The following is a 27,795-nucleotide window of genomic DNA, read 5'->3' as shown; positions in this document are numbered from 1 at the left end:
GAAAAGCCTCAACTCTTTTGGAGTCTTCATGTCCTTACACGCGTCCTTGTTGGAGATATTGTGGAACCCTCGTATCCTTCGGTGGCTGTGACGTGGCGCTATGATGTTGCCACGTAACCTACTTTATATATATATATATATATATGTATTTGACCATTTTGCTCGATTTGATTTGGGTCATTTCATTGCCCATGTGTGGCCATGTCTTTCTTCGAGTAACCTACTTTGGGCTGCTGTCTTCTGTTCCTTAATAAAAATCCAAATTTGGGCTTAATTCTTGAGTCACCCACAAATCCAATGGGCCGACAAACTCACCGAAACGTTGTTTCCCATTGAATTTTGCTTGCGTATTGACTCTTGATTGAATCGGACCAAGTCAAGGGAACTTGGCTTTCAGTCCTGACCCAAGCACAATTGATAGGTTGTTAATGGTGTCTAATTGACGCCTTCCTACGTGAGTGTACCATCTTCTTCTATTCATTCATGTGCCCGGGGAAAGGGAGAAAAAGTATCATATTTCTTTAACAACACAAATTTTTATAGTAACAGACGAAAATCCAAAAATGGGACGCATTAAGCTTTCTCTCATGCTCTAAATATTAATAACAGGTGACCTTTTTAGAACGGACCATTGATTCATGTAGTAAGCTATTTCCAAAAAACAATTCATGTACTAAGCAAGCGGCACAAAAATATTAATGCATTTTGACATGATTTGGTGCATTTCCTTAGCTAGCCATAACAGAAGAACATCCATGATGTTCCTAATCACTCAAACAGTACATATATGTTCTTTTCACTTCCTAATAAATAGCTACTGAATTATTTTATAATTATTAGCTAGTAATTAAAGAATTGAGCTAGCAATGATTAATTAGCAGCTGATATCCCGCTTGGGCACATGACATAAATGCTCCAAATCTACGATATGATTCTCCAAATGTTTCTTCTAAACCATATGATCCAAATGCTGAATCTTGTTTCATGTTAACTTAACAGATTTGCTACCAACAGCATGCTAGCAACCTAGCAAACCCTAACCAGCATCAGGAACAATAGTTCAATCATTTAACTCCGTATTTATCAACTGACTGTCTTCTTTGACTTAATTAGCTTGTGAGACTAAAGATTAACGTGGGGGTGTAACTGAGGACTTAAGGGGCAGACTGCAAAAGAGTTTATGTATTAATTTATAAAGTTAGTGATTAATCTCGTTTTAATTTCCCTCTTATTTTAATGTCTTTATAATTAACCTTATATAAACATATATCTATGTATGTATATGGAGGTTGGTATACCAATAATCTTTTGTTTTACATCGATATCTGACAGAGGTACATGGTTTAATCACTCAACAACATACGACTGGACCACTGGTCGTTGTACCCATTAGAGCTATTCGTCTCTAGCCTTGGCACACACCCTTTAGCTACCACTGGAGGGACCACTGAGATTTACTCATTTGACTCAAAGTCAGTCTTTTTTTTTTTTTTTGCTTTTATAAAAAAAAACTTGAACCTTACTTTTGGAATAAATTATTATGCTTCAACAATTAAATTAAATACTTAGATGCAACTTGAAATTAATTGTTTATTGATTTAATTAGTGCTTTTCTCTTCTTTTGTTTTCCTTCTTTAATGTACCAAAAATTCTGTGGTAATCTCCTCAATGCAATTGATTGTATCAATGATAAGACTTGTGTAAGAGCCAAAAGTTTGAGCTCAACCTGGCAACCCTTGAAACCCAAGAACAACTAATTATATATCAAAAGCAAAGCGTAAGAGAAAAGTAGTTGATAATTGTGCCAAAACACTAGTAGTGATGGAAAACTGCTAAATGGTAACGAAGGGGTTGGCAGCTGGGGTGGGGGGGAGTCGCTTTATCTCTCGAGGGCTGCATGCACATATAAAAGACTTTCCAATTAGGTCTGGATCTGGTGGTAACGCATGTAAAATACGTGAAGACAAAAGTTAGTACAAATTGTAACGCATACGGGAGAAGATGCCACCAGCTCGAAGCTTTGTTTGTACTATGGCTTTTGAAACAGAAAATGAAAAACCAGTTGTTTTTTTTTTTTTTTTTCTCTTTTGCATATAGAAGTGGTGACTGCTTACCAACCAACACACTTTGTTGCGATTAATGATACATGATCAAGAACCAAAGAACCACCATTGCCCTACTATCATTCTTGTTACATTAATTATTAACCCTCGCAATTTTTCAATTTTTAATTCTCTTTTTATTACCTTTAATTGATTATGTACATTTTAGTTACTTAGCATTTGGGTAGATATGATAAGTTTGCATCATCAATAATCTCAGTGGCCGAAGGTGCTCTGGGTCGATATCGAGTGAAATTTGAGAGTCTTCCTCAAGATATCACCAACAGTTAGATGCTTTAGGACTCCACTCCAGCATAGAAAAAGTGGGATTTAAGTTAATAAATATCATCTGAAAATAAGATTAGTGAAGTTAATTATTTTTTATTCGAATATTTGATGTAATAATTATGATTCTTTTAATTCAAAGAGTAAAATTGAAATTTTTTTTTTAAATAAAAAGAAAATGGTTGCATTTGGTAATAAATTAAGATGTTAAAGCTCATAGTGCAGTACCATGGAAAGGTTTTGCCCAAAGAATGCAAGTATATATATATTTTCATCAATGCCAAAAGTTGGCATACAACTCTGGCATGTCTATATCAGGAGATAATGGCAAATTTATATTTGATTTTGAGCCCACAAAGGTTTGGATTCATTCACGTGGCCTGCGCCTGCTATGACCCCAACAACAGAATTGGGAAAAACTTCACAGTCCAAATCATGTGGTTAATCACATACCATACAATAGAAATCACATGAAAATGGGAATAGAACCAAAAAGAGAGAGAGAGAGGGTATTCATGTAAATATACAAACCCAAAAATATTTAAAACAAAAAAACAAAGATAGTTTCTGCAACCAAAAATGTCCCCACCAAGTGCGAAACAAGGGGCAACTGGTTTTTGCACCCCAAATATCTCATTCTTAGCTGGTATATATCAAACAGTGGGCCATGCACGTATTTGCAATGTTTTCCTCACCTTCTCTCTCTAACTAGTTCCCCTCCATTCTTTATATATGAACCTTCCTTCCATATTTCTCTGCAGTTCAGAAAAACCTTTTTTTCTTCTTTCACAGTCTCCTCTTCTTCCATTTCCAAAACCCAAGAACAAAACTAGGAAGTCATATATATATATATATATATATATATATATATATATATAGCGCAATCAGAGCGATGGTAAAAGTTGGGAAGCTGACAAAGCTCAAGTCTGCGATTAAAAGATGGCCATCTTTTACGAAGCTCACTCGCAGCAGCAGTGCCATAGCGGCTGCAGAACCCGAAGACAAGGCAATTCCGAGAGATCTTCATGCAGTTTATGTTGGAAAGTCGCGGCGGAGGTATCTGGTAGGGTCTGAGATCATCTGCCATCCTCTGCTACAAGAGCTCATTGATCGGTCCTCCGGCGGTGATGGTAACGATGATGGTGGTGGAGAAGTTGTGGTTTCTTGCGAGGTTGTTTTGTTTGAGCACTTGCTTTGGATGCTTGAGAACGATGGGGCTCAGTTGGGGTCCATGGAAGAGCTGGTTGACTTCTACACCTGCTAACAAAGGGAAGAAAAGCTAAAAGCTTTGCCAAAGTTGTAAAAAGATTTTAGAGGCATGAAAAAGGGAGGAAAATAATAATGCAAATTAAGTACTAGGCAGTTAATTTTAGTGTTTGTGTGTCCTTCTGGGACGGTGAGGATTAACCCATTTGATTTTACTGCGGGATGATGTTGCTCAAGAACTTCATCAATTAGGATTTTTCCTTTTCTTTCTGTTCTTTTTCTATATTGCTTTCTTTCTTTCTTTAATGCTTGGTAAGAATTATATCTTACTATCATATGTTTATAACCAAAATGGTTGAGAAATGGAAATTTCGCTGCTATTCAATCTTCTTCTTCTTCTTCCTTTTTAATTTTCATTATTATTATGTAGTTTATTTTTATGTTCAGATATAGCTAGGCAAGTGGAATGAGACCTAATTCTCAACCATTTATGCCAGCATAGAATAAGGTGGCAAGTGGCAAGCAATACTGGACAAAGATCAAATCAGAAGCCTCCTCTAGTTCACTTTGTTGATTCTTTTTAAGAGAAAAAGGGTAAACAATCCACCTAAGACTTTTCCTAGAAAAATGAGAAAAAGAAAAGAGAAGAAATTATACAGAAGCTAGTTTTGCTTATGGCCCTTTGCTATTGATAGTCGATTGTACTGAAAAGGATTGAAGGCCCATTTTAATGAAGAACAGGGATCCTCTCTCCTGGAAATTTCAGCAAGTTTGAGCAAGTGGGGTTGCCAGGAGCTACCATCAAGCTCACCTAAGCATGATGCTTTACAAACCCTCTACAATCTCTTTCGCCACAACTGTCCCCATTAAACCACATGAGTCAATTCAGAGTTTAATTAAAAGAAAAAACAGAACTTGGTAGATGTTGATGATGAGGAAAGTCTTGCCCATATGACAAGGCGTTTTCTTCAGTTTGGTCCCCTATTCTTTGTCATCACCCCAGAAAACTAGATCTCATTCAAGATCTGCTCATAGAATCTTTCTGTGTATGTCGACAAAGCTCTCTCCATATATGCATCATCTTATCCAAAGGCCTTCTCTTACTGTACTATGATTGATGATGCACTTGAATAAGTTATCTCAGGCTCCTTTATACGTCAAGGAATCCGCAGTGAAAGAGATTTGATCACAAAGCCAATGTTATTTCAAATTCGGATCATGCCCAGCTCGGTGACTAGGGAGCTGGCGAAACAATTCCAGTTACTTTCCTTATTTTCAATCTAATTTTTTAGGCAAATTGGTCTGACAATCGTTTCAATTTGAGGGAGAGTGTCAGTGTTGGTATATATCATCTTAATTTACCTTACACCAAAAGACAAAAATTCGGTTGGTTGGCATAATTCTTGCAAATACTTAATAAGTCTCTGGAGTTAGGTTCAGCACCAAACGCTATGGCATAGTGGACTCGAATCACAGTATAATTAGTAACAAATTAAGAGGCATAAAATTATGAGAGTCTAGAGATTAAAAAAATTGGGGTAACCTGTCGAAAGTGGACACAGTATTAGAGGCACAGATGACCTTTAACTATAAAACATTTTGACATATTAGTTTTTCACATTAAGTTAATTATTAAGAAATTCATGGTTTAATTAATTATAAGCTGCAAATGATTGAGTAGTTGGGGATGCTTTTGTAACATCCACGCGTTGACACTTTACTTTTTGTTTGTTAATTATGCCAATTAATTTATTTATGGCAATTTAAGGGATTGTTTAATTATAGGTATCATCAAGCTAGCTAATTTTGCGTGAATGGCAAAATTCCTTGGAAGAAAGCACAACAAGACAACATAATGAACCCAAGTTTTGGAGTTGAATCCTTAAATTAATCACTTGTTTTTATTATGAATGAAAACATTAATGAAATCAAAGAAAGACACCGCATTGAAACAAAAAGGATAAAATACAGTGATCAATACAGTTTGAAACCAATAATAGCCCGCATAAATTTATCTCTTCGATTTTGTAAAGGGAATCATCACAAACCTATATATATATATGTCATATTTTAGTCTGAAATGGAGTGTTACGGCCTTTTATTTTGAACATTATGACTCATGAGGGAGAAACAAGACCAAGGAAAAGACATTAATTTTTATATATATATATCCTAAAGTGAATTCCAACTGTTTGAAGCTACAAACTTACAATATTATGCTCATCACATACATGTCATCAACTCTACAAATGGAGATATTAAATGATTGGAACTGCGACTTGCATGCATGATCTCAAAGCTTCTTGTTTCTTAGCAATTTCTACCTATTTTTAGGAAATAACCGAACACTGTTTAGCACTCGACACTGTGTCTACCAACTTGCGGAACAAGAAGATTGCACGTCCAAATTATTACTGGAGAAACAGTTGTAGAATGATGGGTATGAGACTCTTTCGTGTTTTTTCTTCTTCCTTCTGGGAGAGTATGTGGCCAAGGTCATGGGGCATTGAGTGTGACATTTTTGAGTCTGGTTCAATCATTCATGTCCCCTTGTCTCCATTTTAGTAGAGAGAAGAGCGCTCCAAAACAGCTGAAGCCAGCGCAGTTACAATTGGGAGCGCCACCCGAATTATATCGGTGTGCGCTTGCTTACCATGGGCTTCCTGGACCCATTTTGCCGGCTTTCGCCGCAAACTTTTTGCTTCTCCTAGGAAAAATAATCAGCCATGATATCATCTTTTTCCATTAGACTTGACATTATAAAAACGTTGGCATACAAAATTCAACATTGTTTTACTGCTGAACTGGCTAATCGTACCAAAATTAGCCAATTGATGACGAGATTTTTGGTCCAAAAAAAGCGTCTCCACATGCTTAGCCAGGATCAACCACATCAAAAGTAATTAGGTCCTTCTATAGTTGGAATTTTAGTTTGACTCCAGCTATACATTGCATAATTCCAAAAAAAAAAAAGAAAAAGAAAAATTAGAAGCCTAGAATTGATGGGTCTAGCAAGTTGGAGTTTAGTTTGACTAAGTTACACCATGTGCTGATTGCTTATTTTCCAAAAAGAAGCCTCTAATAGAAATGTTCTCACACCAAATTACATTAAATATTAAACAAAAAAGCAAAATAAAAGGGTTTGAGAAAATCTTGGAGGATCAATTCATGATTATATAGTACGTGCTATATGGTAACCTAATATAAACGAGAATGATTTATCTGCAGAGAGAAGATGCAATCAATTATTTAGGAATAGCGGAATTTGGGTATGTTTGGCGGTTTGGTGTCGTGCCATTTGGGCAAATTGTACTCAACTATGGATCAATGCTTGCTTCCCAACTGGCAGCAATCAACGCAAGTTGTGATGACTTTGGAATCGAACATGCTTTTTAGTAAATGCAAAGAATGTTAACATGAATGCACACAAGTTTATTGTCACTCTTTGAATTGACAGCAAATGGGTCTGCCACCAGCTGCAATGTTAGATGTAGTCCTTATGAGATTTGTCCTTCATATCTCCAAATGTGATCCACCAAATATGATGTCAATTGCATGCACTGTTGGTTCTGAAAGGAGTTTATACAGCATTCAAGAATAGGCAAAATTAACTTCAAGGTGAGCTTTTAAATAGACGTTATTTTTAAAACTTATTTCGTCTCTACCATTTGGTATACAAAAGGGAATAATGCCAACAGTCTTAGGGATACAATGAAGCCAACGTCCAACTTCGTCTCGCACTTAATGAGAGTAGACCGCTAAATACACTTGAGGATTTGTAAAGTTGTTTGGCCTTAAAGTCTACTTTCTGCAGCAAGTAAATTATAAGGAATTTGGAAGCTTTTGTAGTTGGTGGGAATTTAAGTGTTTATATTTATAAAATAAAACACTTTTCTTGCTCTTCACTTTTCTGCTCTTATTTATCTCTGAATTTTGGTGTGTCAAAACGACTGGCAGCAAGCCCTTTATATAGGCTTCCAAGTATCTCTTCTTTAATGACACAACCTTTTCATAAAGATACCTTTTGTCTAAAAAGCATCTCTACATTTTTTCCAAACACAACTTTTTGATAAATGTATTGTTTCAATAGTCATCTTATGAAAGGATAACTATTCATTCCATAAATTATAACATTTGAGTTATAACTTGAAACAATAACATTTCACACTAATCTTTTGAGCCATAGTGTCTTTTCAATATGTCTCATAACTTTTGAATATCATTTTCCAAGAGACATAATCGATGTCATTTTTCAAGAGACATAATCATTCACATGAAAACCTACCTATTATCTAATAGACACATTATGTCACTTTACATGACATAACTTTTGAGCTAATGATAGCTTTTCATTATGTGACATAATCTTTCATTTTGAAAATACACCAACAATCCCCCACCATTTTCAAAATTTCTAAATACCAACAACTTTGGGAACCTTGTACATAAATGAAGGTATCTCGCATATTTGAACAATCACTTAATAAGTGTGGTTGGTTCTAGTCTGAATTGAGTAGTTGACTAAGCATTGAACCATTGATTCTTCATTGACTAGTCGGGCCACTAAACACACACAAGCTTCCTTACTCACTTTGTATCTAGTTTTGCCAACACGTTTTATGGCCTTATGTTTTGCATCCATCCATGAGTGCTGTCGAAGTCAAGTCTTTAGCTCCTAAAAGCGGCCACACTTCCACTCACATAGGTAGCCCTCATCGAAAGTACCTCGTAATTATAGTACTTCAACATATACATGTTATGGGTCTATTAAGAACTTTCGTTCAACCTTGCTTTACATGTTACGGGAACCAAGCACTATACACCTTGGGATGAAAAATATAAATTAGTGCTTGCAATCACCATGTGGTAGAATGGTCAGTACCCAAGACTTGCAAGTCGACCGTAAGTGTCGAGGTGAGCTCCCACCATTGGAGATTTAGTTGATAGGCTTGAGACTATCCCTCTTGAGGTCTTTACTACCAAGTTCTTTTTAAGACCTTTGGCAAATGAATCCACTAAATTTTCACCAGACCTCACATAACTTATAGTGATTATACCATCACTAATTCTTTGTCTTACAATGCTATGTCAAAGTTCATATATCGACTCTTTCCATTGTAAGCTTGATTATATGCCTTTGATACAGTTGCTTCATTGTCACAATGTATCAAGATTGGTGCCATTGGTTTAGGTCATAACGAAATTTCATAGAGTAAATCTCTCAACCATTCTGCTTCTTGGGTGGCAAATGCTAAGGCTATAAATTCAGCCCCCATGGTAGAGTTCGCTTGAAAAGATTATTTCTTAGAACCCCAAGCAACAGCACCCCCATCAATTATAAAAATCCAACCAGTTGTGGATCTATAATCTGTTCTATTTGAGTTCCAACTAGCATCTATATACCCTTTTAAAACTGAATAACAAATGTCATAATTCTTTATACTCTTTAAGTACCTTAGAACTTTATGAACAACATACCAATGTTGTTTACTTGGATTACTTATAAATTGACCTAGTATCCCAACCGCAAAAGCAATATTCGGCCTTGTACAGACCATTGCATACATTAAGCATCCAATCACCTTTGCATATTCATTTTGTGCTATTGGATTGTCTTTGTTGGGTATTAGCCTTATATTAGAATCATAAGGCGTAGTCATTGGCATACAATCTGACTTGCCATACTTCATTACAATCTTTTCGATGTAATGAGATTGAGACAATGTTAGGCCATTATTGTTTCTCATTATTCTTATACTAAGAATAACATCCGTCATAACCATATCTTTAATGTCAAAATTCTTTGACAAGAACCTTTTTGTGTTTTCCACTTGTTCCAAATCGGTTCCAAAGATTAACATGTCATTTACATATAAACAAATGATGACATCTCTACCATTATGAAACTTACTATAGACACATTTGTCAGATTGATTGATCTTATAGCCATTAGCTAGCACAACCTCATCAAACATTTGATGCCATTGTTTAGGTGTTTGTTTTAAACCATACAAAGACTTTACAAGCTTACATACTTTCTTTTCTTGACTAGGAAAGACAAACCCTTCAAGTTGTTACATATACACATCTTCATCTAACTCACCGTTTAGGAATGTTGTTTTAACATCCATTTGGTGAATTACCATCTTATATATAGATGCAAGTGCTATAAGCACTATAATTGTAGCTATTCTTGCTATCGGTGCATATGTGTCAAAATAATCAACACCTTCCTTTTGTTTAAAGTCCTTTGCCACTAACCTTACTTTAAACTTTTCTACGGTTCCATTAGCTTTCATTTTCTTTTTGAAAATCCACTTACAACCTATTGGCTTGGAACTTGGTGGAAGGTTTACCAATTTTCATGTTTTGCTTCCCATTATTGAGTCCATCTCATCTTGTATTGCTTCTCTCTAAAATAAAGCATCTCGAGACTTCATTACCTCCTCATAAGTTTGAGGATCACCTTCACCTTCTACATTAAAGCAGTAAGGTAAGTATTCACATGTTTCCTCTCTTGTACCTTCTACTAAGTACATGAGGAAATCAGATCCATATGTCTTTTTTTTTTAATTCTTTTACTCCTCCGAAGCTCAATAGTTTTCTCGTCATTTTTTGAAAGTTTATCACTTTCGGTTACTAGTTACTTGGGTATTGAAATTGAATTGAATCTTGTTTCATCAAAGATAACCTTGATTTTATTACCGTATTAATGGAATATGAATCATTGGGCTCTATCACCCTGAAATGATATGCTTTACTATGTTCAGCATATCCCATAAATATACATTCAATTCCTTTTTCACCAAATTTCCTTTTCTTTGGCCCTAGAACTTTTATTATCGCTCGACATCCCCAAACTCTTAAATAATTAAAACTTGGCTTTCTTCTTTTTCATAGTTCATAAAGAGTAGTTTTGTTCCTTTTGCTTGGGATTCTATTTAGTATATGGCAAGCCGTTAATAAGGCTTCACCCCAAAAACTTTGTCCTAAACCTGAATTAGAAAGCAAAACATTGACCATTTCCGTAAAAACTCGATTCTTACGTTCCGCTACATCATTTTGTTCTAGTGTGTATGGAGCAGTAGTCTCATGAATAATACCAATGGACTCAAAATACTTGGAATCATAATATTCACCTTCTCTATCACTTCGTAAACATTTAATAAGCAATTCACAACACAATTCAACTTCTCTTTTATAAATTCTAAATTTTTCTATTTCTTCATCTTTAGTATGCAATAAGTAAATATAGCAATATTTAGAGAAATCATCAATAAACGTTACGAAGTATTTCTGTCCACCAATAGATGGAGTACTATACATGTCACAAACATCAGAATGTATTAATGCAAGTAATTTAGAGCTTCTTCTACCTTAAGAAATGAACTTCTTGTGATTTTAGTGACCATGCATGTCTTGTACATATCATTATTTTCATCAATATTGGGTGTTAATTCTAATTTAGCTATATCATGCATTCTTTTATAATGAACATGACCTAATCCATTATGCCATAGATTAGTCAGAATTACTTTACTATCATGAACATTAAATGAGGCATCAATATAAGTAGAACTAGCAATTTTCTTATTAGTATTGAGCTTGAACATGTTTTCACAATAATATCCAATTCTCACATATTGTCCACCTTTTGTAAAGATGAACTTATTTGCTTCAAATATTAATTTGAAACCATACTTATTCAACAAGCCACCTGACACAAGATTTTTTCTAACTTCCGGAACATAGTAGACATTGTTTAGTACAAGTATCTTTCCAAAAGTAAACATAAGTTCCACGGTGTCTTTTCCTTTCACTTGTGTAGTGGAGGAATTTCTCATGTATAGCACGTTTCCATCATTAACTTCTTCCAAAGTCTTGAAGAAACTTTTGTCTTTGCATACATGATTAGTTGCACCAGTGTCAATCCACCATGCTTCATTATCTTGGAGAAGATTGACCTCAAAAATCATAGCCACAAACTTGTGGTTGTTCACACCTTGTGTCTTGTTTCTCAAAAGTCTACATTCCGCCTTAAAGTGACCAAGTTTGTTACAATGAAAACATGGCCCCCTTTTGTTCCTTTTGAACTTATGACTTTTGTCATTTATACCCACGAAATGCTTTCTTTTATTGCGTGAGACCAGCTTGTTTGATGGTTTATGTTCCATCACATGGACTTTTGAAGTCTCAAGATTCTTTTCATTAGAATCTTCTTCTTTTCCATCTTGCTTGACTTCTTCTTGCTTTCAACAATCTTCTTCTATTCAAAGATGATTACCAAGGTCCTCGAGAGACATATCTTCCTTTTTATGTTTTAGAGTTTTCTTAGTGTCTCTCCATGAAAGGGGAAGCTTATCAGTTATTGAAGATACCACAATAGTTTCATCCATTTTAAGACCATATTGCTTAAAGGCTATTTGGAATGCGTTCAAGCTCATGCAATTGCTCCATAATAAAACAATTATCAACCATTTTGTAATTATTAAAACAACTAACCAGGAATTTTTTTGATGCTTGCATCTAAAGCCATGTATCTTGCTTTCAACTTGTCCCAAAGTTATTTTGCACTAGCTTTATTCTAGTACGCATCGAACAATGCATCCGACATTCCATTAAGAATATGTTCCATGCATATGTAGTCATCATTATCCCATTTTTGCCTCTGACGATTTCTTTCCACGGATTCTTCATCACCTTCTTCACTTGGTTATGGTGTATCCAAAACATATGCGACTTTAAGAGTTGTGAGGAGGAAGCGCATCTTTTTCTGCCATCGAATAAAGTTTCCTCCTTCAAAGCGATATAACTTGACAAAGTTGGTTGCCATCGTTTTGAGTGAAGCCATTTTAAATACCACAAAAATAAGTCTTAAAACTGTTGGTTCTAAAGGGGGTTTATACGATATTCAAGAATAGGCAAAATTGACTTCAATGTGAGCCTTTAAATAGGTATTATCTTTAAAACTTATGTCGCCCTCACCACTTGGTATGCAAAGAGGAACAATGAAGCCAACATCCAACTTCGTCTTGCACTTAATGAGAGTAGTCCGCTAGATACATCTGACGGTTTACAAAGTTGTTTGGCCTTAGAGTTTACTTTCTGCAGTAAGTAGATTATAAGAAATTTGGAAGCTTTTGTAGTTTGTGGGAATTTAAGTGTTTATGTTTATAAAACACAACACTTTTCTTGCTCTTCACTTTTCTGCTCTTATTTGTCTCCGAATTTTGGTGTGTCAAAATGGCTGGCAACAAGCCCTTTATATAAACTTCCAAGTATCTCTTCTTCAAGGACACAACCTTTTAATAAAGATACTTTTTGTCTAAAAAGCATCTCTACATTTTTGCCAAACACAATTTTTGGATAAAGGTATTATTTCAATAGTTATCTTATGAAAAGATAACTATTCATTCCATAAATTATAACTTTTAAGTTATAATTTGAAACAATAACTTTTCACATTAATCTTTTAAGCCATGGTGTCTTTTCAATATGTTTCATAACTTTTGGATGTCATTTTTTAAAAGACATAATCATTCACATGAAAACCTGCCTATTATCTAATAGATACATTATGTCACTTTACGTGACATAACTTTTGAGATAGTTTTTCATCATGTGACATAACTTTTAATTTTAAAAATACACCGACATACACTGCACTGCAATGATGATCATTTTCCCTTTGAGACAGATTCACAGAGAGGATTACAACGACTAAGCCAAAAGGAAGTTGGATTTTAGAATAAGACCACACAACATGTGGAGATCTTATCTGAATCTAATAAAACAGAACTAATAATAAAGCTAAATGTTGAAGCGAATCATACCCACCTCTTGAAATCTAGATTGATTTATTATATCTGGTAAGAATCTTATGCAACTAGCATACATCTGATCGAAAATTATTGCTTTCCAGCTCGTTCTGATAAATGAAGCCGGCCAAAGACTAATGTTTGATCCTCGTAATCCTTTGTAGATTGTAAATGAAATTCTTCATCTTTACTAAACAAGGAAAATTCAAAGATTTCTTATCTAGGATTTATCAAACAAAAAAACCAAACTAATAGGATATTGTTATTTCTCAATCACAATGTGTTTTGAATGGAGAAGGGCAACTCTGTATTGTAATAAGCCACTCAAAAATTTGTTACAAGAACAATCATTAAGGACTCTGTTTCTATAAAGCAAAACAAAAGCTAGATTTCCTTAAATTTCCAGGCATATATAGAAAGCATGTAGAGCTGGCATTGTGTTTAGTATTAACTGTGCTTGTAATCATTTTCTTGGAAAGGTTTAACTGTTGAATTTTGAGTATGAGCATTGGGAATTTACCCGTGTAGAGAGATGTAAAATCATTATTTAAGAAATCAAATGGCATGAATTTTTCTTTCTGATATATACAAGTGAACATTGTTCTGAAAGTCTGGGTTTAAGAAGAGTTTGGTTTTCTCATAATAAGGAAGAACAACTTTTTGATAGAAAAAATGTTAAAAGGTAAAAGTTGTCAAGTTGTTTTACTTAAATCATGAAAACTGAAAGCTGTGACGATGACGCATAACAATATGCAGTTCGTTCTTATAAATGTTGCAATGATCATCAATCTAAAATTAAGCTTAAAATAAGAAAAAGAGATCTTTTCTTTACACAACAGCAATCATAATCCAGCGAAAGGACACTGCTGCCCCCATCTTATTCTTGGGAAGTGTACACCCAGATGATTAGCATCAATCAAAATCCAAGCAATTTTCCCATATCGACCACATCTACATCCTCAACTAACACGAACAATCTTTTGTTTAGCCCTTCTCATCATAATCCACTCCTCAAAATCCTTTGCTGCATAAGGAATCCTCAAAATGCCTTGATTACAAAACCCATATTCTTCAGCTGATTTACATAGCAACTCCAGGAAATCTGCATCACGTAAGGTGGTCGTGTGCACGATGAACCGCCTCGTATCGTCGTTGACCCCTACACATACCGGAACATAGCCTTTCGGGGTCGACGGAGGAACCCCAAACCGCATACTCCTTCGACCTCCGATCAATCTGTTCAGCTTACTAGCTCTTGCTCCCATTATCGAAAACCTCAAAAAAAAAAAATTATTGGTCAATCTTCGGTAATCTTTTCGGTCCACCAAGATATATAGTATAAGATGCCGTACTTTCTTGTCCTCCTAACCCTTTGCCATCTTCCATTAGCGTTAAATTGAGATTTTTTTTGTCATCTTAGGGAAAGCGATTTCATAAATTTATTGAGCTAAATTGTCTTAGGTACGGGCAACATGCCGTGACCACAAGGCTGATTGTACCTAGTCAAATTAAATTAATCAACCACCCCATTAATCTAGAATAGAGTAATTGTAATTATTGTGAACTTGTACAATAATTTGTCGATAATCTTGGGATTAAGTTGTTGTTCTGATGAAAGGTTTCCATCCTACCTTTGACGATGTGCATCTATAACTCTCAAAGGGTCCTAAAATATTAGCCGAACTTTTGTCTAAAAGGTAAAAAACGTTGGGTTGCTATTTAATTCGTTGTTCTTGTCTACAAACTATTAATCCTCATTTTAAGTATATTCTAAATTTGTGTGAAGAGCCTACGGTACAAGTGTTGTACTTAATTGCACATTATTGTACCACCCGTGAACGTAATTTAGACTAACTGTTAATTAATGTATTGTTTAACTTTGATTTGTTGTCTCCCTAATGACAACTTAATTCCAAGTGTTCCCTAAACGGCGCATTTTGATTAAATAAGAAGCAACAATGTAGAAAGTTTCGAACCATGATGCGTAAATCACATCCGTATGGTGCAATGACCGGCCATCAATATTTACTTATTTAGTGTGTGAATGTGGCCATTAAAATTATTACTTTAATACTTTATTATTTAATTTACTATCTTGGTGACTAAGTTAAAAACGTATATTTAAGCTTTATATTTTTAATTTTTTATTTTTTATCACAAAAATCTAAAAATTAATAAATTGATTTTTATGATAAGTAATGGTTTTATTCATCTTATTTCTTAAAAAAACAAAAAATTCCTTTTTGCACTAAACCTAGAGAAAAATCTTATTTGTAATTGGGCCTTTAACTCCTAACCCACCCACACCCATTAAACCATGAATGAAAGCCCAAAAACGAAAGGCCGATGTAATCGGTCCCAAAAGAAAAAGAAAAAAAAAAAGGGAAAGTAGAAGATGCTTATTTTCTTCCTGCTCGTTGTTGATGGTGAACGGTGACAAACAGTAGCTGCAACAGCTTTAGCCATTGTTATTTTTGCTTACTTTAATTCAAAATTTATTTCTGTATTATTACCAAATTATTCAAATTTCGAGTTCTTTGGAGTTGTTGATAGTTGGAATTTCGTTTGAGAATTTGGGAAGAAATGTCAAGGTTTCGCGGGTTGTGGCAAGCTTCTCTGAATGCAACCAAGAAAGGTAAAAGCTTTTTGATTAATAATTTGAATAATCTGTTTATTATTCATGCACTTTTTCTTTTCCTCGCTAATTTGACTTGAAATTTTGTTAAAATAAAATGAGTGTAGCTCTGACATGGAATGTTGAAGATTGGATTCCTCCGACTGAAAAATACATATTCAATTTCAGTTCAAAAGAGGAGCTCAAGAAATGGCACCTTTATTCTGATTCTGAGTTTGGAGGTATGTCTGCATTCACTCAACTTTCAGTTTCTTAACATGGGTCTTTTTTCTAAATGAAACTTTTGCAATATTTTGTCTAATCATTTTTTTTTCAGGGTTGTCGTCGGCTTCATTGGAGATCAAAGATGAAGGAAATACATCGAACGGTAATAGTCAATATAAGTTTCGGTGTGATTTTCTTTTCTACGACCAGCAAACTTCGTTTACACTATGTATATGTGGGTGTCAATTAGGGTTCATTGAGAAGGCTCTAAGGAGTTGAGTTTATGCCGGTAATTGAATTTGGCATCCATGATTTATGATGCGCTTTTCACCATGACAATTTCATGTTTTGATGTTGTCCATCATCTATGTTATTTCTGATCATGGATAACCTCCCTGTTAGGAGTGTTTTCCGGGAACCTTTCCCTGGATGTAAATGAAGGTTCAAAATGGAACATAACTAGGAGCGGCTTCTGTGGAATGCGGTCCAAGAAGGTGAACAATTATTCCAGTGTTTTTAGCTGCTATAAATTAATTGTCTGAAGTAATTGTCAAATGTCTTGATTGTAATAGTTTAGTTTGTTTTAATGCATCAATATGGATGATGTCAACTTTTTGTGTTTTTTGCTTATGGCTTTTCCAATGAGACTTTAGTATAGACTCTGGTTTGGCAACTTCATGGATAGATGGTTTTTTCCAGGAAAGAAAAGTTATGCTCTTAAGGAACTTCCTAAGTCACTGAAAGTATATGGATGAATCTTGTTAGGCGGTTTAGCTTTATGAATGATCTGTAAAAGCTTGTTTTTAAAAGTACACTTTCAAATTCACATTTTGAATGGATAATGATCCTGCAGGAATCTATTTGTAGGCTTTTGTATGATGACAAGGCTTCTTATGTTTGTTCGTCAAACTCATTCTTAATTTGTTAAAAAATTCGTCTTTCTCTTATGTTTTATATCATTCTGGATTAGTTTCTTTATTTCTTACTTTTTACATCTTTAGTGCTTTTGTTTCTTATTTTCTTCTGGCTACTCCATCGAATGTCACAAAAATATTAATGCTGACCAACCCCTTTGCTAGCTCAGCAATTAGAATGTCTTTTTTGGAACCTTATGGCTCTGTTTTGCCTTCATTTAGACATTTCGCGGAGTTCAAATGTGCACTTATATGCATAATATCTGAGATTTTAGTTCTATTGGTTTCAAACGAGTGAATATTATTCCAATTTTAGGCTGCTTTGTAGGATTTAACATGTAGAGAGGTAGCTTCTCTTGTTAGATAAAGCAGAATATTTTAACTATATTGTATAAGCATCATAACCTTGGTTCTTTTGTAGTAATATTTTTACATTTAGTGACCCTTGTTTCTTATTTCTGCAGTTTGACGGCTTCATCGATTTGGATGCATATGATACAATAGCACTAAAGCTCAAAGGAGATGGGAGAAGTTACATATCTACTGTGAGTTGTTTTTCCTCATGTTGAAGTTAACAGATATCAGGCTTTTACTTATGTAGTTTCTATTTTTCTGACTCGTTTAAATTATATATAACTGACAAGTGTTGTATTGAATCGTATCAACTTATATGCAGATTTATACAGAGAATTGGGTGAATTCACCTGGACAGCTAGAAGATAATTCATGGCAATCTTTTGTTTTTGTACCCAAAGACAACTGGTATATTGCAAAGGTAAAACTGTCATACTCCTCAAGCTCATATTCGTAGAGATTGATGTTACTGGTTTCTACTCATAGGGTGCCATAAATCCTGCATATTAGTGCATTTCAAAAGATTGTTGAACTCTTGAACATGGAATTTAAGTTGATAATGGCCTTTCAATATGAAATTCAGAATTCCTTATGGAGGATTTGGTCCATGCTATAGGCCATCTTTCTTTATAACTGTTCAGTGATAAATTATGATTAACTTCCATGATCTAGGCAAATTCTCCCTGTAAGCATGTCATGCCATCAGTTTGCGCCATGCCTTTTTGCTCTAACACACTTTCTACGCAGAATCTAAAATTATACTATCTTATAAACCTTCTTTCCAAGTAAAAGAGAATTTATGAAGGATTTGTTTAATTTAACCAACCTGAGTCACTTTCATATGTGCTTATTGTGTTATATCTCAGCTTTGCTAACAAAAGAAATAAATAGATAATGCATGGCGAAACAAAAGGAGAATACTATGGATTTTAAGTTGATGTCTTGTGTGCTTTGGTAAACATAATTCAAGTGTGATGAATGAAGTGAAGCTCTTTTCTTCACTTGTCAGTGGGATGCTGTTAGATATACGACTGGAAAAGAAATCTAAACTATGCCCTGAAATTATTGCTTACTGTTATATCCTAACTGATAAGGAAACAAAAGACTATTTACAACTTTTCTGTTATGCCGCTGACATCCACTTGCAATATGTAAGAGCTTGCAAATGGCACATTTTAGGTTTCTAACTATGAGTTTGGAGAGGTCCCAGTAGGCTCGGTTGCATCCCTTGTGGAATATGATTTTAGGTGGGGACTAAGGATTGATTTACATCAGCAAAACTGAAGCAAATGTTGCTCTCTTCGATTTTAAGATTACAGAAATTTTTGGATTTTGGTTGATATAGTTTGTGTTATCTTGCAGATTCCTCTTGCTCATTATTTGCCAACGTGGAGAGGAAATGTTATAGATGCAAAGTTGGAGATGAATCCATCCCGTATCCTTGGGATGTCTCTATCAGTTAATGCTGAAGGTGGTGTTCCAGGTGCTAAGTCTGGGCCAGGTGATTTCAGAGTGGAAATTGATTGGATTAAAGCCCTGCGGACAGAATGACTGATGCTCTAGCAAACTGGATAATCGAGGTCTTCAATTTGGTATTGTAACAGTTTGTTTTATAATGTGCTGTTAAAAATGTTTTTTGGTATATATAAGCGTATCATTCCCGACCATTGCAGTTATTTTTCTAGCTTTTTCCTTCACTAAGGTATTTCCCACCTGCGTTGTGCCTCCAGAGATTATAAATTTCTTTCTTTAGTCATCTTACTATCTTTAAACGCTGCTTTTCTTTCCTTTTAAATCCCATGCTGGGAAATTAGTGGTTTGTACAAGTTGGCCATGGATCGATTTATTGTTTTCTTACGGAATGGCAGGGCCTGTCATTAGAGCTGGGCTTAACCACCGCGCCCCAATTGAGACTAAGACCTCTACCGTTCCGCCTAAATTATGTTTGATGTGAAAAGTATCAGAAAAACAGACCTTGCTGCTTGACATTTAACATTTAACAGGGCCAGGTCCTAAAATCATGTGTCTATTATTGACCAACCCTAGCTTAACTTTACTAACTACCCAATTTCATGGTGAAATGGATAAAGCGAAAAGAAAAAAAGTGATTGGAATCTCAATGTGGTGGTGGGCGGGAAAAGGACCTTTCCTTTTTGTTCAGTTAATCTATCAGAAATCTTTCTTTATCCAGATAGTGCTTTTTGTTTACAGTTAAAAAGGTTCAATTACGTACAGGCTGCTGCAATTGGACCTTGTTTCTACATTCTTCCCTTCTTTCCCATTCGTCGAAAAGAGCCTTTGTTGCAATGTTTATACGTAATTTATGGAAACGGCCAACAGGCAACAGGATTTGGCTTTTCTCTATCTGCTATGTGCTGCCACTTTGTTTACAACTAGTATTTGACAGTTAGTTCATCACTTTGGATTGCAACTTGCAAATGGGTGGGCTTTTGTCGCAATCCTTTCGTCTTTATCCCGTCTTTTCTTTTCCAGCGATTTGAAGTTAACAAAACTTGCTGCTAAAAGTTTTGTGTTGTTGTAGGACCCTTTACCAAGCTGGATTCCAGACTTTCAGGCACCCACACACACACACACCCCCGTCCGTACAAATAAATATCTTCTTTCGAGTACTGCTCTTGGTAGTCATCTCATTCCTCCTTTAGTAATCCCAATCAAAAGAAGCAATCGGGTGAAGAAACAGTGAACTTAGCCATGCAATCCATAGAAACAGTTGTAACCTAGAACAATTACTGTAGCATAGCATTGAAGACATTGTAATTTGTTAACATGTTCCCTCTGAGAATGGAATTAATAAATAAATGCGGGTGCGGGTAGTTAACTGAGATCATCCGATACAAAATCTCCCCGACTCCAACAAGGTGCAGCCTTTGGCTGGGTGCCCTTCATTGAAGATTGTGTAATGCGTGAAAAAATGATGGAGCCTGAGCCTCGCAACTAACAACTAGAAAGCCCTCCAGGCTCCTGCGTTGAATAATGAATATTCCTATTTCCTACAAACAAGCCTGCCACTGCCCCTCGCCCATTTGCTTTGCTTTCCTAGCTGCCTTTCCAATCCATTCCAGATTCCAGGCTTCCAGGTCCTGTCGGTTGATGCCATTTTCCCCCTTGACAACTTCAAAGTTATTAAAAAAAAAAAACCAAAGGAAAATGAAATTCCGACGTATGGGAGTATGTCTTAAAAGGCATTGTGGGTCACATTAAAAGCCCGCTACAATCCATATGCTTTTAGAATTTTAGAAAATGATGGGAATGACGTGGAAAATTATCTTTCAAATGTAACACATGCAAATGGAATGCAAGCTTTAATCTCTCTGACTTTTTTGGAACAGGCTGCAAACGTTGACTGCTATCTGCTGCTACGTTTATCACTGTTTCCAGAATGCACTTCATCCCCAAATGTTACGTTGCATGTTGCCTACTTGCCTTGTTAAATTCGCCAGCTTTGCTTTCTATTCATGGGGGCACCGCCCTTGTCTCTTTTTTGTCTTTTCTGACTATTGTTAACTCTTGAGTTTTTGTCTAATCGGTAAATTTAAACAAAATGACTTGCCTCATCAATGCTTCGGAGGAGCCTTTCTTTTTGAAACATAATGCTTTGGAGCATTAGAGAGGTAAAAGAAAAAAATTGTGCTGATATGAGTTGATTCTGCCTGGCTAAACAAGCTAATCGGATAATGTGAGAGGAAGGAGTGGCCACTGAAGGATGGTAACAAATTGAAAGAAAGTGATCCAAATTCAATGATTTGAGACACTGTCCTATCCATGATTGACCCATTATACAAAATAATGGAAGTTCATGCCCCTCTTCCTATCTTTAGGGTCACAAACTTTGCATATGAATCTCATTTTGGTTACCAAAAATCTTCTCATATCAACTACTGCATATGGTTGCTAAAGATTTTTATTGTTCTTTTAAGAGGAGTATTACAAGGTAGGCCTCTCACCCACAAATCTCTTACGATACTAGAGGACAAAACAAAATCTTTGCTTCCGAAATCTTCTCCGTCTCGGTATACAAAATCCTTCCCGCAAATTGCAAGGGAGAGAACCATAAGGTCATGTTGGTTCTAAAATGTTATACAAAGGCACGTGATGTCGAGCACCTTCCAATCCAAAATCACGTGAGCATTTCGAAGACCTTCTTCTTCTTTCTTTCCTTTGGAGTTTGGACCACACTCTTCCTGGGCGTTGCTGCTTGTCAGATCAACAACTTTCTTTCTTTCTTTCTCTCTCTCTCTCTCTCTCAATGCCAAAATTTATCCAGTTGTTGAATGGTAAGGATCTTGATTGCCCCCACTCCATCAAATGCCATTGATTCCATACCTTCATTGATCAATGTCCAAACTTTCATGCATTAATCTCCAACAACTTTCTTTGGGTTTGGCCAACTATTCCTCGTGTGATTTCTGATTTCAGCTTTAATTTGTTTATCTACTCAAAGCTTTTGGTATATCAGTTACTAAGCTGTAAAGATCAAATGCCTTATTTAACACTTGTTAGCGTTTGGTTATTTGTATTTGGATATTCCTGTTAAATGTATGTCATGTTCAAAGAATTGAATTCCAGTGTATCAGAATCTTGAGCCCAAAAGATTGCTTCAAATTACATATATATATATATATATATACGGGGCAACTTCCAGAACCAACAGTGGTGGCTTTTACAAGAGTTAAAAAGTCAAAGTGAACACTTTCTATTTACACAGTAAGGTCAACTGAATCAAAAATAAACTTTGATTTGCCAATCCTTGACTTTAAAAATTTGCAACCTTGACTTGACATAATCAGTTCCTCAGACAATGACACCGAATGAAGAGCAAGTTGGGTCTGAAGGTACTGTATACAGTGAATTTATTTATTAAAACTAAATAGTGTAGCAAGGAGGACAAAGACAAAGACAGGTCAAAACCAATACCAACAGTCATATTTTTCTGATATACAAAAGAAGAAGGCGCGTAAAAGAATGAAGCCCCTCATTATAAATCAAGTTGTGAGACAAAATTAGTCTAAATATTCAATTTGAGATTAAAATTTTTAAGTTGTTATTAATTTAGAGTCAAACATTTCAATTATACTAATTAAGAGTTAAATATTTTCAATTTTTTATAGTTAAGGATTAAGATGAGAGGTGTTTGACGCATATAGGACATACGTATGACGTCGACATCAACTTGAAAATATAGGATACAAAATGGTAGTTTTGTTAGAAAATATTTTTTGTCAAGTCAAAATAATTTAAATTATGATGTGACGTATAGTAATTTTTTCATTATGACATGTACTAATTAATTTTTTTAACATGACGTGTAATAACAAAAATTTTATCATGACATGTAACAATTACAGTTTTTCAATATAACGTGTAATAACTAAATTTTCAACATAATATACAACAATTATAGTTTTCAATATGACGTATAACAACTAAATCTTCAATATAACGTATAATAATTATATTTTTAAACATAGCATGTAATAACTAAATTTTTAACATAATGTATAATAATTATATTTTCAACTTAATTTTTAATTAAAAAAGTATCAAAATATTTAACCTCAATTCGAATATTTAGCGGTAAAATTAAGGATAAGTTAACCACTTGCCTATTGAATTTGACAAAACCCGATGAAGCCCACTATCTAACATCAGCATGGGCCCTTCAACTAGGCTAAAGTTGGCCCAACTTTCATCGTAGTTATCACACAATCATGACTTGAATCTAAAATTTTTATCTAAATTTATTTTACCCTTTTTAATTCAATTGAAATGGAGTCCTCCAAATATTAGTCAATTTCATATTTTTGTATTCCAAACTCTAAAACTTGACCTAGCAAAGAACCACCCAATGCTGGGTGGCCTAGTTAGTTCAGCATGTGCTCAATGCCTTCTTTACTCAATGCTTGGCACTAACGAGCTTCATATCACTTTCAACTGTTGATAAGGATTAAAAAAAAAAAAGAGAAAACCAAAATTCCAGTCAACAATTGACCCAGGAGGCTATCCACAAGTTGTAAGCTTGGCTTTTAAACAGCAACATTAAAGTGGGACCCAACTTTTCTTTTTTCTTTCTGCTGTTACATTAGTCTATCAAAAGTCTTTAATAATATAATATTTACATTAATTAACTAATATGGCCAAAGTTGCCGTCAGAAAGGACCCTTCCCTCTTTCACAGTAAACACAGAACCTTCTGGATACACAAATCTGCAAAAATATCTACCACTTTCATCCAATCCCCACCGTACATTAACCTTATCTATCACCCCAACACAGAAAATACATTTATATTTATTCCTTGTATTACCATTTCTTTACTTATTGGATTATAATCTGGGCACTATTATTTCTTTTGAAGAAAAAAAATGAATAAGCAAATACCAACAACAAACAAACCATAAAAACTTATATAAATGACCGGTTTCTAGAGGGTTCTTGGTCCTTAGCGTTGTAGGGGGAGAAAGGGAGTCTCTTTCCTTTCCTTCCTCTCTCTCTCTCTCTCTCTTCCTCTGTGTCTTTTATTTTTCTCTCTCTTCTCTTCTTGAAAACTTTCACTTCCCGGAAAGATGTGCTAAGGGTTCCGAGTTGCAGTTCCACAAAGATGTAGTCCTAAGTCATGTTTATAAAAATTTAGTCCTGTTTTGACGTTTATATCATAGGTGGGTTTGGCTTGGTTTCAAGTTCTTTTGGTTCCTGGTTTTTGGTTTTAAGTTTTGTTGCTGTTGTTGTTGGTTATAATTTGTCGACAAGACAAGGACTCTGTTTTGAGTTGTTGTTGATTTTGAGATTGGGTTTGTTGGTTTGGTTTCGAAGAATGGCAAATGGAGAAGAGAAAAACAATGATTTTTATGCAGTTTTGGGGTTGAATAAAGAATGCACTCCGACAGAGCTCAGGACTGCTTATAAGAAACTTGCCCTGGTTAGAGTTTTAGCCATCCTTCTTTGAACCATCTCTCTTTTGTCTTTTTCTTTATCCCAGATTTCAATCAACTTGGTCCTGTTAAAATTGAGATAAAAAACTAGACTTTGAAATATCAGGATATTTGATTTGAATTGTATCTGTTGTGGTCTTAATGTATGCTCATGCACTTTGAACCTGGATTTCATAATTCAATTAAAACTCTTGTTTCTGCTAAAAAAAAAAAAAAGTTACTCGTATCCAAGTTTATAAACGGATCCGGTAGATTTCCGGGGCATAATTGTGACATGGAAATAATGAGCTTTTCATAACAAACCTCGGGAACTAGATATTGGTTAATGAAGAAAGAGAAGATGGGGTTGGAAATTTTCCAGGGGAGAATTATGTAAACGCGTTGAACCATTTTGGTAGTAAAAGCAAGTGTTGTTTTGTTGTAACAGAGATGGCACCCTGATCGTTGCTCAGCTTCGGGAAATTCAAAGTTCGTGGAAGAAGCCAAGAAGAAATTTCAGGCCATTCAACAAGCCTATTCTGGTAATTGTCTCTTACTATTTAATATTATTATTTTAGTATTATTTCTCGATGCAAGTGCAATATTCATTTTTATAGCAATAACTTATAAAGTTGATTTCATTTTGAAGTATTTTGAGTGGGAATTATTGGATTCACGAGATGCTGTTTTTCACTCACTTTCTTACGCTTCTTGTTTCTCTGCCCTGACTTGTCTTACAGTTCTGTCTGACTCAAACAAGAGGTTTCTGTACGACGTAGGAGCTTATGACAGTGATGATGACGAAAATGTACCTTTCTTCCCTCTTCTTTACTGCTTTTTTATCGTTCCTTTGTTTTTTTTCTCTCTTTTCTCTTGTACTTTCCTTGAATGAGATTAAGGAGAGTCAAAGCCATCTTGAAGACAAAAACATTCCTTTTCGAATGGTTATTTGCAGGGAATGGGAGATTTTTTGAACGAAATGGCAGGGATGATGAGCCAGACAAAATCTAATGTAAGCTTCTGTTTCTTCTTTCATTGATAGATGAAAAGGAGGAGATTCCATGGGTTTTTGGATCCAATTTCGTTCTTATTTTTATGTAACCTATACAAAATATTGAGTAAGTAATAGGGTAAGGTGTTGCTTTTGGAAAATCCTATGCATTAGCTGTTTTTACCCTTTATATTTGTGGCATTACTTCTGTTTTAGTTGACAGAAGAGATTGCAAATGGGCCAGTTAGAGGTCTGGAGTCCAAAAGAAAATTATTTTTTGTATAGGCCCGATTTTTCTTTTGTTTTTCTTTTTTTCGCTTTGTAATTTATGGTTGATATGATCGTCTATCCGTTCGGAATCCCATGAAATCCTTTACAGTTGGGCCCATTATAGGGATTGGCCAATGATCTCCCTACGCTATGGGAAGGACACGATGAAAGAAAGACTTGGGGGGGCCCTGGGAAAGTGTATTTGTTTAATTATATTTGTATCTTCCGGGTATTCCTTTTGTTGTGGGTTCCAACAAATAATCATTTTGATTATATTCATTCCACTACATATTTAAGAGGATGATGCTATGTTATGCTATTTGGTGCCATTTAATGGTCTAACAGGTTTCAATTTTGAGAGTAGTAACCCTCTCTCCATGAGAGAATGGAATGTTCCAAGAAGAATTCTAGAGTCTAAAAGGTTGTGGCTTCATGGGGAAGTACATTTTGAAGTTTGATCAAGCTTTGGTTATTCCAAAATACATCCAATTGTAACACCAACGAATTGATCAGAAAAAATTTTTAACTAGTACTTGCTTTAAATAGTAGTTTTTACAATGTTTATGTAATTTTGAACTTACAGGAAAATGGAGGGGAAAGCTTCGAGGAACTACAGGAATTGTTTGAAGAAATGTTCCAAGCGGACATTGATTCATTTGAGTCTACTGGTCAGTCCACTCCTTCCTGCTCTGCTTCATCTTCGTTTGGGTCATATGGTGAAAGTTCCAGCTCCAACAAGCGGAATTCCTCTGAAATGAGTTCTGTGGAGACTAGGCTGGAGAGTTCTTCTAGCTTCGATGCACAATTTCACAGTTTTTGTCTCGGGGTAAGTGCAATACTTTCCTGCATATTATCCTACTATATTTTATTTAATCTGTGAATTCATAGTGTGTCATGGGCTCATGGCATTCTAAATGTTATAGTGGATTAGGTAAGTTGGATTTTAAAGACTTCGGTTTGAGGTTGGAAAGAATTTAGTTTACAAAATGTGGAGTTTCTTAATGCATGAGAAATAAGCTGAATGCAGCTGTAATCTGTTCTGTGCTCGACCAAAGTTTGTATTCTATTCATAAGCTGGATTTGTTGTCTGATCATATGATATATAGAAACTCATTGTATGGCTTTAGTTCTCCCCTTTGAAGGTAGATTGGTATTTAAAAGCTCTAACATCTAGTCCAGTCTTTTGGTTAATCTTTGTCAAACTTTTGGGTCAAGGCATGTGTCAGAAAAAACATTACAAACATTACCATTGAGGCAGCAAACAGTGAACTAGGTATATGAGGTATGAAGAGAGACCGAATGTGTTTGTGTTTTGTTGATTGTTTATTTCAATACTAAGATGTATTGTCTAAAGTATAAGATTGGAACAGGACTAAGTATTTGGACGAATACAAAATAAATTTTGGCTGGGGTATTAATTTGAAATACTCCGGTCCGGCCGCCATCCTTTCAAGTAAATGTAAAATTCAAATTAATGTATTGTTTCTGATTGATGTTATGAAGTCAGGTGGAACACAGGCAAGATATCAAGCAACACAGAGGAGCCAGAGGAGGAATGCGAGGAGCAGCCGGCGGTAGTAGACGGAGAAATGGCAGGAAACAAAAGGTTTCATCTGGCCATGATGTTACTTCCAACGACTGTGGCATTTCTGCTTCATGATACACCAGTTTACTAATTGATTAATGCCAATTCAACCTTGGCCAACTTAGCGTATTGACTTGACCAAACTAGGGAGCTGAAGGTGCATCCTGTGCCAGAGGGGGAGGTTTTGATTGTAATGGACAGTGCCAAAGCGACAACATCAGCACTAGCGGAAGCCATGCAATCGCGAGAAGATTAATTTGGCTCTTTTAATTGAGCATCGCGAAGAAACGGGGCTGCTATTAGAGTTTTGCCTCAGTTGTAATGGGTTACCATTCTAGCTGTGGTAACCATGTCAATGAATTTTCATCTGTGGCTTTATACTCTTTTTTATTTTTGCCATCTTGAGTACTCCGTAGTATACATTAATTGATGGGCTTCCATTAATCCTTGCCAGCACATTTGGACTGTAAATTCCCATAGATCGCTTGGTGTATTATCATGTT

General features: G+C 35.3%; 4 protein-coding genes across 7 annotated transcripts; 3 read left to right on the top strand and 1 right to left on the bottom strand.

Moving 5' to 3' along the window:
• LOC18596286 lies at window positions 3,088-3,983 on the top strand. The gene is made up of 2 exons (XM_007024669.2): window positions 3,088-3,225; window positions 3,256-3,983. The coding sequence occupies exon 2, from the start codon at window positions 3,280-3,282 to the stop codon at window positions 3,649-3,651; it is 372 nt and encodes a 123-aa protein (XP_007024731.2). The 5' UTR covers window positions 3,088-3,225; window positions 3,256-3,279; the 3' UTR covers window positions 3,652-3,983.
• Window positions 14,371-14,676, bottom strand: LOC18596284 (auxin-responsive protein SAUR40). The gene has a single exon (XM_007024667.2). The coding sequence runs from the start codon at window positions 14,674-14,676 to the stop codon at window positions 14,371-14,373; it is 306 nt and encodes a 101-aa protein (XP_007024729.1).
• On the top strand, window positions 15,784-19,271 carry LOC18596283 (probable complex I intermediate-associated protein 30). 2 transcript variants are annotated; one of them, XM_018122626.1, is made up of 8 exons: window positions 15,784-16,046; window positions 16,154-16,267; window positions 16,363-16,413; window positions 16,653-16,744; window positions 17,629-17,709; window positions 17,841-17,939; window positions 18,698-18,765; window positions 18,881-19,185. In XM_018122626.1, the coding sequence occupies exons 1-8, from the start codon at window positions 15,995-15,997 to the stop codon at window positions 18,924-18,926; spliced, it is 603 nt and encodes a 200-aa protein (XP_017978115.1). In that variant the 5' UTR covers window positions 15,784-15,994; the 3' UTR covers window positions 18,927-19,185. The 2 variants fall into 2 exon arrangements, with proteins under 2 accessions (XP_017978115.1, XP_017978114.1); XM_018122625.1 differs by lacking the exon at window positions 18,698-18,765 and having other exon boundaries at window positions 15,789-16,046; window positions 18,881-19,271.
• LOC18596282 (dnaJ homolog subfamily B member 6) lies at window positions 23,924-27,795 on the top strand. Of its 3 annotated transcripts, XM_018123807.1 has the most exons (7): window positions 23,928-24,194; window positions 24,349-24,454; window positions 24,895-24,988; window positions 25,187-25,254; window positions 25,402-25,458; window positions 26,291-26,533; window positions 27,215-27,795. In XM_018123807.1, exons 2-7 carry the CDS (start codon window positions 24,350-24,352, stop codon window positions 27,365-27,367), a joined length of 720 nt encoding a protein of 239 aa, XP_017979296.1. In that variant the 5' UTR covers window positions 23,928-24,194; window position 24,349; the 3' UTR covers window positions 27,368-27,795. The 3 variants fall into 3 exon arrangements, with proteins under 3 accessions (XP_007024726.1, XP_017979296.1, XP_007024727.1); XM_007024664.2 differs by having other exon boundaries at window positions 23,924-24,454; window positions 27,211-27,795; XM_007024665.2 differs by having other exon boundaries at window positions 23,928-24,454.

This window comes from Theobroma cacao, chromosome 6 (genome assembly GCF_000208745.1).
Source record: "Theobroma cacao cultivar B97-61/B2 chromosome 6, Criollo_cocoa_genome_V2, whole genome shotgun sequence".
In the NCBI taxonomy this organism is placed as follows: domain Eukaryota; kingdom Viridiplantae; phylum Streptophyta; class Magnoliopsida; order Malvales; family Malvaceae; genus Theobroma; species Theobroma cacao.
This window is presented reverse-complemented; position numbering and strand designations above follow the sequence as displayed.